The sequence below is a fragment of the Gymnogyps californianus genome, chromosome 5 (assembly GCF_018139145.2).
Source record: "Gymnogyps californianus isolate 813 chromosome 5, ASM1813914v2, whole genome shotgun sequence".
NCBI lineage: Eukaryota > Metazoa > Chordata > Aves > Accipitriformes > Cathartidae > Gymnogyps > Gymnogyps californianus.
The window spans coordinates 32,836,858-32,849,377 of NC_059475.1; the positions used below are offsets into that span (position 1 = coordinate 32,836,858).

Consider the following 12,520-nt stretch of genomic DNA (forward strand, 5'->3'; position numbering starts at 1 on the left):
AAATCTGCAGGTTCTGGACATCCTAATCCCACCCAAGAATAACTGCATTCCCTCACAAAGGTCCTGGAAACTTGTTCTTCACTTGCAGGCCGAGTTTAGCATAGAAAGAACAGTGGTAAATGTCTGACCTGCAAAGTCCACACAGCAAGAATGTCCCAGAGAACCTAGATTTCCATTCCACCTCATACAAACATGCCTCCATCTCCCCAGGCCCACTCTGCCTTCCAGCAACAGAGCACTTCTCATACACAGAACAAATCAATACATCCTATTTTAAAGTTTTAAGTTTGGTGCCAATTTAATTTGATTTAAATTACCTTACAGGGCAAATTGTATGAATAACTGGCATTGCATCATACAGCAATAGCAGCAACGTAAACATGGGCAACCAGAGCATGTGATTTAAAAATAAAAAGGATTTCTTGCCAGCACTCTTGCCTGTTCTCTGCAGAAAGCTCCACAGAGCCACTTCTGGAACTACATGCCAAGCCACATGACCATAAAGTCATTTCATTTTCTTTTCATCAGTAGTGGGAGAGCCTGTGAGTGGAATCACATGTTACCTCACATCTTCTGGTGACTCCATCATACCTATTGACTCCCAGAAATTAGGGCTAAACAGGATGGAAAAGAGGCCAAAACATTTGGAGAAAGCGAGTTGTTACCAATAACCAGCGTTTTTCTCCTTCCAACGTTAATTTGTCTCTTCTAAAGGAGAGCTAATATGCTAGTGAAGTCTTCATTATTACCCAACAGCTTCAGCCTACCCATCTGCACTGTTTCTAAGGCTGAGCAGCCTCCATCCAAAAAACTATTTTGCCCTGAAGACTTGAAAGGCACCAGCATCACACAGTTTATTAGCTCCATATTTTACACTCCTGTATGACTGGGACAAAAGAAATCAATTTTGAGGGTCTTAGCTATTCCTTTTCCTTCTGAGAGCGCCTATTCTGTGCCAGATAATGCTATATGACTCAGAGACCCTTATCCAGGGATGGACACAGGAGTCTGCTGTGCAGTGGGAAAAGTCCAAAAGCTCCCAAGTCAGACGGCAGTCATCCAAAGTGATGTCAGAAGTTTCCAAGATGTGCCTCTACAACAGAAAGGTCATCACTGACCCACTTCCTGCTGGACCACTCATCCTGCCCTTTTTGTCTTCTTGCAAAGGGCAATCTTTGCAGAAAGAGTCTGAACACTCAGCTAGAATGGATGGTTATATGCATGCTGGCTAGCCACCAGTCTTCAGAAAAGCCAGACCTCCAGCAACCATCTTGCTTCAAGGAAGCCAGGCTGTTCTTGGTTCCAACTTCCTTACAACAGGACCTGATCCTGGAATTTTGAATCAAGGTAACTTAAGTCAAGAAAACACACTGATAAGCAAGCCAAATTCATTTTTAGGTTAGGCATTCATCACTAGCTGAAAGAGTAATGCTAAGTCCATCAAATTTTAAACCAAATTATTTCAACTTATAAAAACCCTCTTGATTTTAAAAGACCTATTTAATAATTGCTTACAAGTATTTTTCTAACATGATAGAGAAAGGCCAAAGTAGCTTGTGCAGGGGCTTCCAACAGATATGAACAGATTCAGAATCGGAGGGGACAGAAAGTTTACATGATTGCTTGAAGCATGCTGGCCCCAAGGGAAACATTTTCCTTTTCTTGACAGCTAATGCATAGGAAGTTTCTGCAGCCACGTGACCAAGCATACCATTCTTGAAACAGGATGCCAGAGGCAGCACCAAGGAGAATCAATTTATATTACAAATTTTATAGATTAATTCATTCCATTTACAGTTCTCTTTTTTGCATGTTCCAATCTCTGAGTTAATAAAGGGAGTGAAGTGCAAAAAACAAGTTCAGACATTTTCCCTTTTTGCTTCTGTTTCTTACAAAACCCTACATAAGCTGCTGCCAATTCTAGAAGAACAGACCAGGACTACTCAGGTAGGAACCCTACAAGCAACCCTCACTCAAAAATAATGCAGATTTCAAAAGCTACTTGATTTGCTTGTACTTCAGGCTAGACTAGCAATGATTGCATTAACAGAATGATAATGCGTTCAGGTGTCAATTATACATTAACATGTAATTACAGGTTTACAGAGACATATCCTTATCTAAAATAAGAAGCAGACTTCAGCATTCAGTCTTAACTAAGTAGTTTTCCTTGCATCTTTCTTCTCCCTACCTTTTCCTAAGCTACTATACACAACCAATAGACTGGAGAGCAGATATGCTCAAAATGCATCACTGCTCTGAACATAGCAATCTAATTCCTGTTAAGTGTTTTCAGGACTGGATTGACAGTCCCAGCATCGAAGACGTTCTTCAAATTAAAGTGTTGGCATCAAAGTAGGCATTTTCCTGCGTTTTGAAGTGTCAGAAATAATTGGTTTAGAGAGTTAGCAGTAATAATCCTGCTTCAGATATCAAAACAGAAACTTCTCCCAGGAAACAGCCTTCATCCTCACCAGCAGGAGTGAGGATGCATTCAGCACTGTTTTGCTGTAGTAAGGAGACAAACTCAAAAGTTGACTCTGAACAGGGGGTAGAGGGGAGAAGGGTTGAAAAATCAGGGTGTGGAGAAGGCCTAAAGACAAACTTGAGTGCTCCTCAATGTATACTTCAGTGGTCACCCCTCCCCAAGACTATTTCAATGAACACAAATCAGAGGACACAGAAGGGCTATGAATACACACAGGAGAAGGAGAACGACGACACATCTCTAGTGCCTTGCTCAGGAAAGGCAAGAACTGGAGAAAGGAGTTTAAAGAATAAGGAGGACCAATGCCTAATGCACAAAAGAGTGAGGTTTCCAAGCACAACTAGGGTTTAATCCAGTGCTGCTCCAGCTGGCCAGAGGCTTTTATGCTCTGTTAAACCCACTTTTCAATGCATATAAAGCCACAACCATGACATTGGCACTCCTGACTCCCAGTGTACTAGTCATATCGATAGCCTTCCTAATCTCTAGGGATTTTACTGAGAAATGCTCAGTAGTTAACTTCAAGGTGAACAAGCAGAGGTTATTCTGTGCCAGCCACCCCTTTGGGAAGCTCTGCTTTCATGTACTACACCTCAGCTGATGAGCACAGAGCAGAGCACACCATTTTCTACTCTACAGGGTGGTGCACAGACTGCCATCTTATTCCTCCTGCTGAAGGGGGAGGTCTAAAGGCACATAAGCCTCCTGCACACCGAGCTGGTTAGGAACCCAGGTTCTGAGTTATCTCAAGGGACTTGGCTGGGCAGCTGCTATTACAAAACAAGTTGCTGAAGCACAGGACTCCACTCACCTTTCCTTCCCGAATTACCCTGGCTTGATGGTTTATCAGTTACAGAACCTAAAGGGGAGGAGGGAAAAAAAAAAAGAAAAAAAAGACATCTATTTAGATGCTGCATGATCACGCATAACATGTAATGTCACATTAATACAGTCAATCTCTCACCCACAAAGTGTCTGTTTTACTTGCCAACAGCTCAGTTTAGGATTCAGAGAGCCTGTGGCTTCAATCAGCTGGGATATCATAAGGAAGTTTTATGTGCTAAGATGTTAAATCAGTATGAGAGTAAACAAGAAATCTTTAGTAGCTGGATCCAGTGCTTTGAAAGAGCTCAGAGTAGTGTGCTAGTAAGAAACCTGGAATAAATCCAAGGGCAAGAAGGAAAGATCAGTAAGAGTCACTCCTTTCATTTGCAAATGTCAGGAAGAACAAATCAAAAACAGGTGGAGAGAGTGTGCAGGGAATGCAAGGGGCAGTATTGTAAAGGAAAGGGATTAAGTGGGACAATTTGCAGAAAATGGATTTCAACCAACCCCTCAACATCCCCAGCTGTTTGAAAAGGGACACTGAATAAGATCCAGCATGTACTTGAATAGAACACATCTTGGGTTTTTTAATATATATCATGTGAAGATCTAAGTTATATGATTCTACACTTGTTTCTGCAGTTTGCTTTAGTGCTTCATCACACAGTTTTCCACTAAAACTTCAACTGATAATAAAAGCTTTTGGAACAAATCTATTGCTAAAGTGTATAAAAGTCTGACAAGCTTTTTTTTTTTTTTTTTAATAGGTTTATTCCCAGGAAACTGATTCTTCGTGCACCATTACTAAACAGTTCCAGTGATTACCGATCCTTCAGGAAACATGGATCAAAGTCAGCTCCAAAGGGGGTAGCTCTGACAGGCCTAAGAGTCTGGTCAAGACACACTCTAAACAAACTCTATTGCCCAGGCACCTTCACTTGCAGATCAGTTCATCACAGATCTGCTGAATTACAAGTAGGAAGCACATACCCAATATTAGTCATCATAGGCCTAACATCTGTGTGTCCTACAATCCACCGTGACTTTACTTTCCTGGTAACACAATTTTATAAACAGCTTAAGACTAAATGAACAGATGAGCAAAACTCTAAAACATGCCCTACCAAAACCATATACTGGGAATGGTGGAAGAAAGTCATATTCTAAGGTTTAAGCCAAATTACTGTAGCATTTCACCTTACACTAAAACAGAATATTAATCTTATTTTCTTTCCATGTACCTATGAAACACCAAGCATCCCCTCAAGCTACACTGACTCGCTGGTTCCCAGACAGTTCTCCCACTCAACTCAAACCCTCATGCAAGTCACTATGTTTGCTTATTACCACAAAACACCCCACAGTCAAGAGGACACTGAATAAGGTGAGAAGGATTAAAAAAACCCAAAGGTTTAACTGCTGTCATACTCCCATCTAAAGGGCAAACACTGCAAAGTGTGAGAGGAGAAATACATTAAACACCCATGGGCTGCAGACTGCAGAGCATGAAGTCAGAGGCAGCAGCAGTGCCTACGTGGCATCACTGAACTTGTTAGAAACACACTCCTATGCTCGCTGTCTTTTCTTTTTTGGGGGGGGGGGGGGGGGGGGGGGGGGGGGGGGGGGTAGCACAGTTCTAGTGTTGCCCCTGAATTCTCCCAAACAGCACGGAACAGCTTCCCATCCCTCCCTGTGCCTAGCGTGCTGCTACCACAGCAGCTCTGTTCACCACAGCTCACAAAGCTACACTGTACACTAGTGATCAGGGCCATATGAAAATCTAGAGCCCAACCTCATCCCATTTGAGCCATATTGAATGGTGAGGAGAAAAAACAAACAGCATCACTCTGTTTTAAGTACAGAAAGTGATGGATTTGGGCCCAATAAACTACAGGGCAACAGAGCAGTGTCAGGCTGACTGCCCAGAAGCATGTCACTTAATAAACCCATGAGTAACAGCCTGGCTCTGGACCTCCCTCTTGTGAGCTGTGGTGCAAGCCCAGTGCTGTCCAGCCCCATGACACAAGCATGGGCATGCTGGAGCTGAGCAACATGATCAAAAGACCCAAATCCATTACAACAGCAGGACCCCAGATTTGGAGGCTAGTAGTCAACAACTACCAGTTTCTCACAGCACAACCTTATCAAGCTTTTAACTGAAGTCACTCTGAAGACAAAATGACCCCATGGCCCAGTAAACACAGCCCGAGAACCACTTTAAAATACAGCTCACAGAAAAAAGTTATCCCATCTGTTAGGGGAATCTCTGGTTTTGGTGTACAAGCAACACTGTGACTCTTGCCTTGGCTACCAAAGGCTGTTACCTTAGTGGTTTTTCTCAGTAAGCCTTGTAGGAGTGTCTGTACCCTAACTGCAGGGTGGACATGCCACAGTCCAAGCTCCCTTGCAGCTTCCAAATGCCAGCAAGCACACAGGGAGATATAAGCACAACTGCAGTGTTAAATTGGGTAAACTGGACGAGTCACTCAAAAAGATTAAGCACTCAACAGGACGCTTTCTCCCCAATCCCCTTTGGTTATCAAATTAGTATTTGTTGAAGCCACTCCCACAGTACCTGAACATACAGGAGTTTTGTTCTGTACAGAAGAGCCGCTAATAGGCTTGCCATCAGGTGTCACACACCAGCAGTATCCAGTGTAGGTATGGCACTGCACCTGTTTAATAAAACAAAGAGCAGGCATTTCATTTCTCACTATCACCCACCACTTTTATTATAATCCAGCATCTTAGTGGAAGTCCCAACCCAGGAGCATCACAAACACATGCTTCAGAGTGAGGAGGTCACACAGAAGAGTATCTTTGATATCGTTATCTTTTCTTTCTCCCCTTACCTCCCTCCCCATAGAAAGGTTATTTCTCCTACTACAACTCCTTTAGCTGCAATTCAGGAGGCAAAAGAAGTTACAAGTAGTCAGCCAAGAACACTTCAGTTTGGGGATGCAGCAGTTGTGTCTCAGCTCATTCCACCCTCTGCTAAATCCCATTTACTATTTGCCATTAAATAGTTGTCCCACTGCATCCCAGCTGGGATGTGGAAAGGCTACCCTGGCCCAATTCCACAGCCACTGCTTGAGAACAGCATCTGTGGGTGTTTCAAGAGCATTTTGTTCAGTAAACATGGCTGGAAAAATGCAACACTGAGTTAACAAACCTTCTCCAGATAGATTTAAGCTCTCTCCTGTTACTATGTCAACCTAGGCAGTAGGAGCAAGATCCAACATGCTTGCTCTTCATGTATTGACAAGGACTTAAGAACATTTGATGAAGGCTCTAATGAGCCAAAAGGTACACAGCATAAGATTCGTCTTGCTTAACTTTAAAGCTCTATGTCTGAACTGAATATCTGGAGTTGCCCAGTTCCTTCCTTCACCACGGAAGGACACCAGAATGACTAGTTCAGATGTGGACCTTTAAAGTGAGAATAGATAAATCCCAATCTAGCAGACTGGTCTTAGTAACATCTATGCAGATATTTGTTCAGTGGCACTATATAGTTTCATCCAGCTTAACAAATCTAGTTACAGCCTTTACCTCAGCTTTCACAAAGTGGTCAGCATTTGGATGAAATTCAGGATGCCTTTGACTTAGAGACAAAAGTAAACAATCACCATACAGGCATCTGTGTAAATACTAACAGGTTCCAAAATCCTTTCTAGCAAACACACTTTCAGCTGTGGCTGAGTGTGCGCGTCAGTACCTCCAGCATCTTGAAACGGTATAGAAATGCCTACGTTACTATAAGCTAAAGTTAGCTCCTTCAATATATTTCTGAAAAAAAGCCATGAAATGAGATCACTTCAGAAACTGCCTTTTTATTTTACTTGTAAATTGAATTCTGTCCATTCTCTCTTTTTTCCCCAACAAGTTCATTGAAGCCGATTTCCCATTCCAGTCCTCTCCACACAGAAGAGTGATGGGGTGTTTGTGCTGTTCCCTTTATTAGGGATCCTTCAGAGCTAAACCAGTCATTCCCCCTTGCTGACAGCTGGCTTCGATTCCCTAAGGTAGCAGAGTTTGTTCAGAGACTTAACGACAGTCTTTTTAAAAGGCTTTGAGTATCACATAAAACATGATCTAAGAGCAATTATAACACGGTACCAAGTGTTTATCTTGGGTTTTACTGAAGTGCCAATCAATCATTTTGCCTCAAGCAAATTCACTTTCAGCAGCCAAAAATCAACAATAATCTCATGTACCCATGTTAAAGTCACTGTCACTGCTACCTGCACACTTTCATATTTATTCTCTCAATATAATATTTATTCTTTCAATATATGACAAAATTGATTGCAAATTACTCAAAAGCACTATGAATATAATTAGCAATAATCAAGTTGCAAAATATTTCTTATTGCTCAATCTAATCAATTGCACATTCAAAATGAGTGTGATGGAACTGCTTGGGTTTCTGTGTTTAGTGTTTATCTTTGCTGATCACACACACATTACTGCATTCCCAACAGCACAAGAAGCTGTCTTTACATCTGAGCATTAATTGTAAAAATCTTACCCAGAGATGAAGCCAAATTCCAGGATGGGGTCTTGAATTTGTAGGGCAAGACCATTCCATGTTACATTACAGAAAAAATCCAGTGTACCCAGCATTTAAATAATTCAAGTGCTAGCGACTTGATATTCCTTCAGCCAAGCCAAAGTACTTGCCAGAGGAGTCCAAAAAAATGTATTGACATAAATTTAGGATAGATGCATTAACTAAGAGCATGATATGCAACTCATCTCAATGGAGACCTACCAATTACATACACTCATTTATACAAGCCAAGAACATTACATCCATAAAAGCAAAGTAATTTTGTAAATAACTAAGCTAAGGAATGCTGGTCTTCCTTGGACTGGTATCCCATGACCCTTTCTTCCCCCTGCTGCCATTAAAAAAAAAAAAAAAGAAAGAAATCTCAGATTGACAGCACTTTCACAACAACCACATGTTCTACTGCAGCACCAAAGGACTTCCCTACTACAGATAATAGCAGCAATTAAATCTCAGCCCTTATCCTAAAGGCCAGACAACTACCCACGAAGAACGGACACTTCAGAAGCCTCAAAAATCACTGCAGTTGGCCTTCCTGAACATCTTCATGTTGAGAGACTCTACCTTTCACCATGATACCTGACCAGGTCTCAGCATATTTAGGTGTCATAACAGTGGCGTACAGCCTAGAGTTTGCAGCTTAAAGGCCGGGAAAAAAAACCTGGCATACTTTTCATCAGTTACATAGCACTGGTATGGCACTGAAAAAATTTAAAGGCAACAGCTGATCCAGTACCATTTCTAAACACTGTGTGTAAACAAACTCTGTAAAGTGTCAACTATTCCAGAGCAACTATAGTAAGGAATCTTGAAAATTTGGGGTTTACTTTAAATTTTTCCAATCAGTTTCCAATGATCTTCAGTTTGAGGTTTTGTTTCTAAGTCCCATTTAAATCTTCAACCTCATTTAATCCTACTCCCATAGGAGCAAGATTTTTAAATACTGTTATAATCAGAAGACTGTGTTAAAGTGACACCTGTTTACTGCACAGATCTAATCTTCAGTTATTGAGTTAATTTGGGCTCTACCAAAATACATGTTAGAAAAAGTGTTTTTGACTTTTTGGCTCTCAGTCTTCTAAAGCTAAGCATTGTGTCAGAGAAAATACATTATCAATTTTATATACAAAATAAACTTGATTGCTAACCAAGCTGCAGCTACAGAACGCTCATTACTGCTGGAAAGGTACATGACGGAGTTTGACATCTCAGATTAACATACACTTGTCCAACAGCTGAACATTTTAAGTTACATAACAGGGAATCAGAGAAATAAAACCTGCAAACCATTTGAGGTCTTCCAACAGATTCCCCATTAACATCTACACTTCCAAAAAAAAAAAAAAATCAAACTGCAGTTTAAAGCCCTGCAAGCACTCAAATCCCTGATCATACAGGAGGACACTGTTCCTACTTTTCAGGGATGAGATATGCCATCTCAGCTGTGACTCAACTGAAGGACGAAAAGCATGAGGGACAAACCCAGCAAAAAATTGCTCTGCCACCACTGCCCAAATTAAGAGTGTAGCAGCAGTTCCTCTATTCCCCTCTGCCATTACGATGTGTGAAATCAAACGGTAGCTAACATACTAGCCACTGGCTGCATGAGTAAACACCTGCTCTCATCAAGTTCATTACAATATAAAAACATTAAGAGGCAGAGTTGTCTGCCAGTGACTACAGTTTTAATTTCCTGAGGGAAAAAGAAGCCGCTGTTTGGGTTTCTTCAGTATCTCACTGGCAATGCCAGAATCAGATTCCCAAGCAGTCCAAAGCTTCTCAACAAGCAAGCAGCAGCGTCCCTTTACAGCCATTTGACAAAGGAGGATCAAGGGGGTGTTTCCAAAAGATAAACTGGAAATGGGAGAGAAATTGCATGCACATGTATGAGGGAGAGAACAGGGGCAAAGCAGTAATTCTGTGATGGCTGAAACCAGTCTCTACGGAGTTATAGAAAGAAGTTTGCTGTAAGAGGCTTGAGAGCACCTTGGGCTGAGCACAGGAACAGCAACACTCAGACTAGCCTTTCACTGCTGTTCACATGAAGAGTCTGGTAACCGATTCCCATCCCACCACAGATCAGACAAACATTTCCTGGCTCCTTCCATAATGGAGGGCAGAGAGGAGAAGGGAAGAAAAATATTCCTTCTCCATTCAAAGCAGTACTTCTATGAGAGAAGAAAAAACACATTCAGTTTTTGAATGGCACTGCTGAGGGTGAGGGCAGGCAGCAGAGCTACCACCCTCACTCACAGCATGAGGGAAGGCTCCAAACTGTGGCTGCATCCAGGTGCTCCTTGTAAACACTGTAAAAACAGCTAAATAAATTGTTCCAAGCCAGTAGGTCATCTGGTCTGACCCACAGAGCAGAAGCCAGTGTCACACTGCAATTCTTCAATCAAGCCTTTCCTTTGTTCGAGCCATTGAGGCTCATCTAGAAAGTCCTCTGTACTGGGTTTGCGTGGCAAGGTTTTGGTAGTGGGGGGGGGCTACAGGGGTGGCTTCTGTGAGAAGCTGCTAGAAGCTTCCCTATGTCCGATAAAGTCAATGCCAGCGGGTTTCCAAGACGGACCCGCCGCTGGCCAAGGCCAAGCCAATCAGCAACAGTGGTAGCGCCTCTGGGATAACACATTTAAGAAAGGGAAAAGAAGTTACAGGGGAGTGGCAGTTGCAGCCAGAGAGAGAGGAGTAAAAAGATGCGAGAGAAACAACTCTGCAGACACCAAGGTCAGTGAAGAAGGAGGGGGAGGAGGTGCTCCAGGCGCCGGAGCAGAGATTCCCCTGCAGCCTGTGGTGAAGACCATGGTGAGGCAGGCTGTCCCCCTGCAGCCCATGGAGGTCCACAGTGGAGCAGATATCCACCTGCAGCCCGTGGAGGACCCCACACCAGAACAGGTGGATGCCCAAAGGACGCTGTGACCCCGTGGGAAGCCCATGCTGGAGCAGGCTCCTGGCAGGACCTGCGGACCCGTGGAGAGAGGAGCCCACGCTGAAGCAGGTTTGCTGGCAGGACTTGTGACCCCGCGGGGGACCCACGCTGGAGCAGTCTGTTCCTGAAGGACTGCACCCCGTGGATGGGACCCATGCTGGAGCAGTTCGTGAAGAACTGCAGCCCGTGGGAAGGACTCACATTGGAGAAGTTCATGAAGGACTGTCTCCTGTGGGAGGGACCCCACGCTGCAGCAGGGGAAGAGTGTGAGTCCTCCCCCTGAGGACAAAGGAGCAGCAGAAACAACGTGTGATGAACTGACCCAAACCCCCATTCCCCGTCCCCCTGCGCCGCTTGTGGGGGGAGGAGGTAGAGAAAATAAGGAGTAATGTTAAGCCTGGGAAGAAGGGAGGGGTGGGGGGAAGGTGTTTTAAGATTTGGTTTTATTTCTCATTATCCTGCTCTGATTTGACTAGTAATAAATTAAACTAATTTTTCCCCAAGTCAAGTCTGTTTTGCCCATGATGGTAATTGGTGAGTGATCTCCCTGTCCTTATCTCGACCCACGAGCCTTTCGTTTTATTTTTTCTCCCCTGTCCAGCTGCGGAGGGGAGTGATAGAGCAGCTTTGGTGGGCACCTGACATCCAGCCAGGGTCAATCCACCACATCCTCTGAACCCAAGTTAGTGGCTCACAGTCAGCACGCTGGCCTGATGGCTATTTATCCTAACTTTAAGTGGTGATGCCTCTGTTCTGGTTTAAATGTCTTGCTGTACTGCTTGGACCCTGGATCTTGTCATACCTTCTGCTAGATTAAGAGTCAGCTGACTATTGCCAGAAGTCTGCCTTGCCTTTACAGACAATTTTAGGGAGCTATGAATCAGTCTACATCTTAAGTTTGAGCTTCTTTGGGACTAGAACCCCTTAAATCATTTTTGTCACTTTTTCTTTTCCCTGCTCACATTTAATTCTTCCCAAATGATGTTGTGCAGACAAATACTCCCACCAGGGCTTTATGCAGCAGCCACCTCCCTCAAGTCTATGCACCACTCAAGAAATGCTTGCTCCACAGGAATTTCACAATTCATATAACCAGGGAAAGAAGTGATTTGTGGCAAAAGAATCTTAGCCATGGTCAAGGGCATTCCCAACACACACTCTGGCACAGATACCATTTTTAGCTCAGGAAAGGGATCCCGAAGAGAGGCTTTCTGCTTCTGACACAGAATGTGACCCTTTAAAGTTAAGAATGATCTTACATTGTCACTTTCCTTAAGGACATCCACTCCTGCTTTAAGAATCTGTTCCTTTGCTCTCTTGACTGGTACTTCTTTGAAGAAATGCCGTATATAACCAAAGTTGCTACCTCCTTACCCATCCATGGGTTATCTTTAGCCCCATATACAAACAAGAAACACAACGAGCGCTGCAGGAAGAAAGCAAGTGCGTAAGTAGCAGACAAATCTGCAGAGCAGTATTCACAGAGAGCTCCAGCTACAGTCTTTTATAGAAGGGATGTCTTTTAATAAAAAAGCGAGAACCATCTACTAATTAAAGCCCAGATTCTTTATGAAGAAAGAGTTTCTTTAATCTAGCAAGACAGACTGTGTTCTTTCCTTCTGAAAGGAGAGGTTAAGTCCTTGAGAGCTTAGTATTGCTAGAGTATGAGCACTGAATAATGGAATAATAGACAGCATCCAGGGAA

General features: G+C 43.1%; 1 protein-coding gene across 4 annotated transcripts in view; it reads right to left on the minus strand.

Moving 5' to 3' along the window:
* SMOC1 (SPARC related modular calcium binding 1) overlaps positions 1-12,520 on the minus strand; it is a 137,385-nt gene that overhangs the window by 68,313 nt on the left and 56,552 nt on the right. For all 4 annotated transcript variants that reach the window (XM_050897981.1, XM_050897983.1, XM_050897982.1 and 1 more), the window contains exons 4-5: positions 5,889-5,988; positions 3,300-3,347 (exon numbers count right to left, since the gene is read on the minus strand). In XM_050897981.1, the coding sequence (XP_050753938.1) occupies positions 3,300-3,347; positions 5,889-5,988 (148 nt within the window). The remainder of the gene's footprint in view (positions 1-3,299; positions 3,348-5,888; positions 5,989-12,520) is intronic.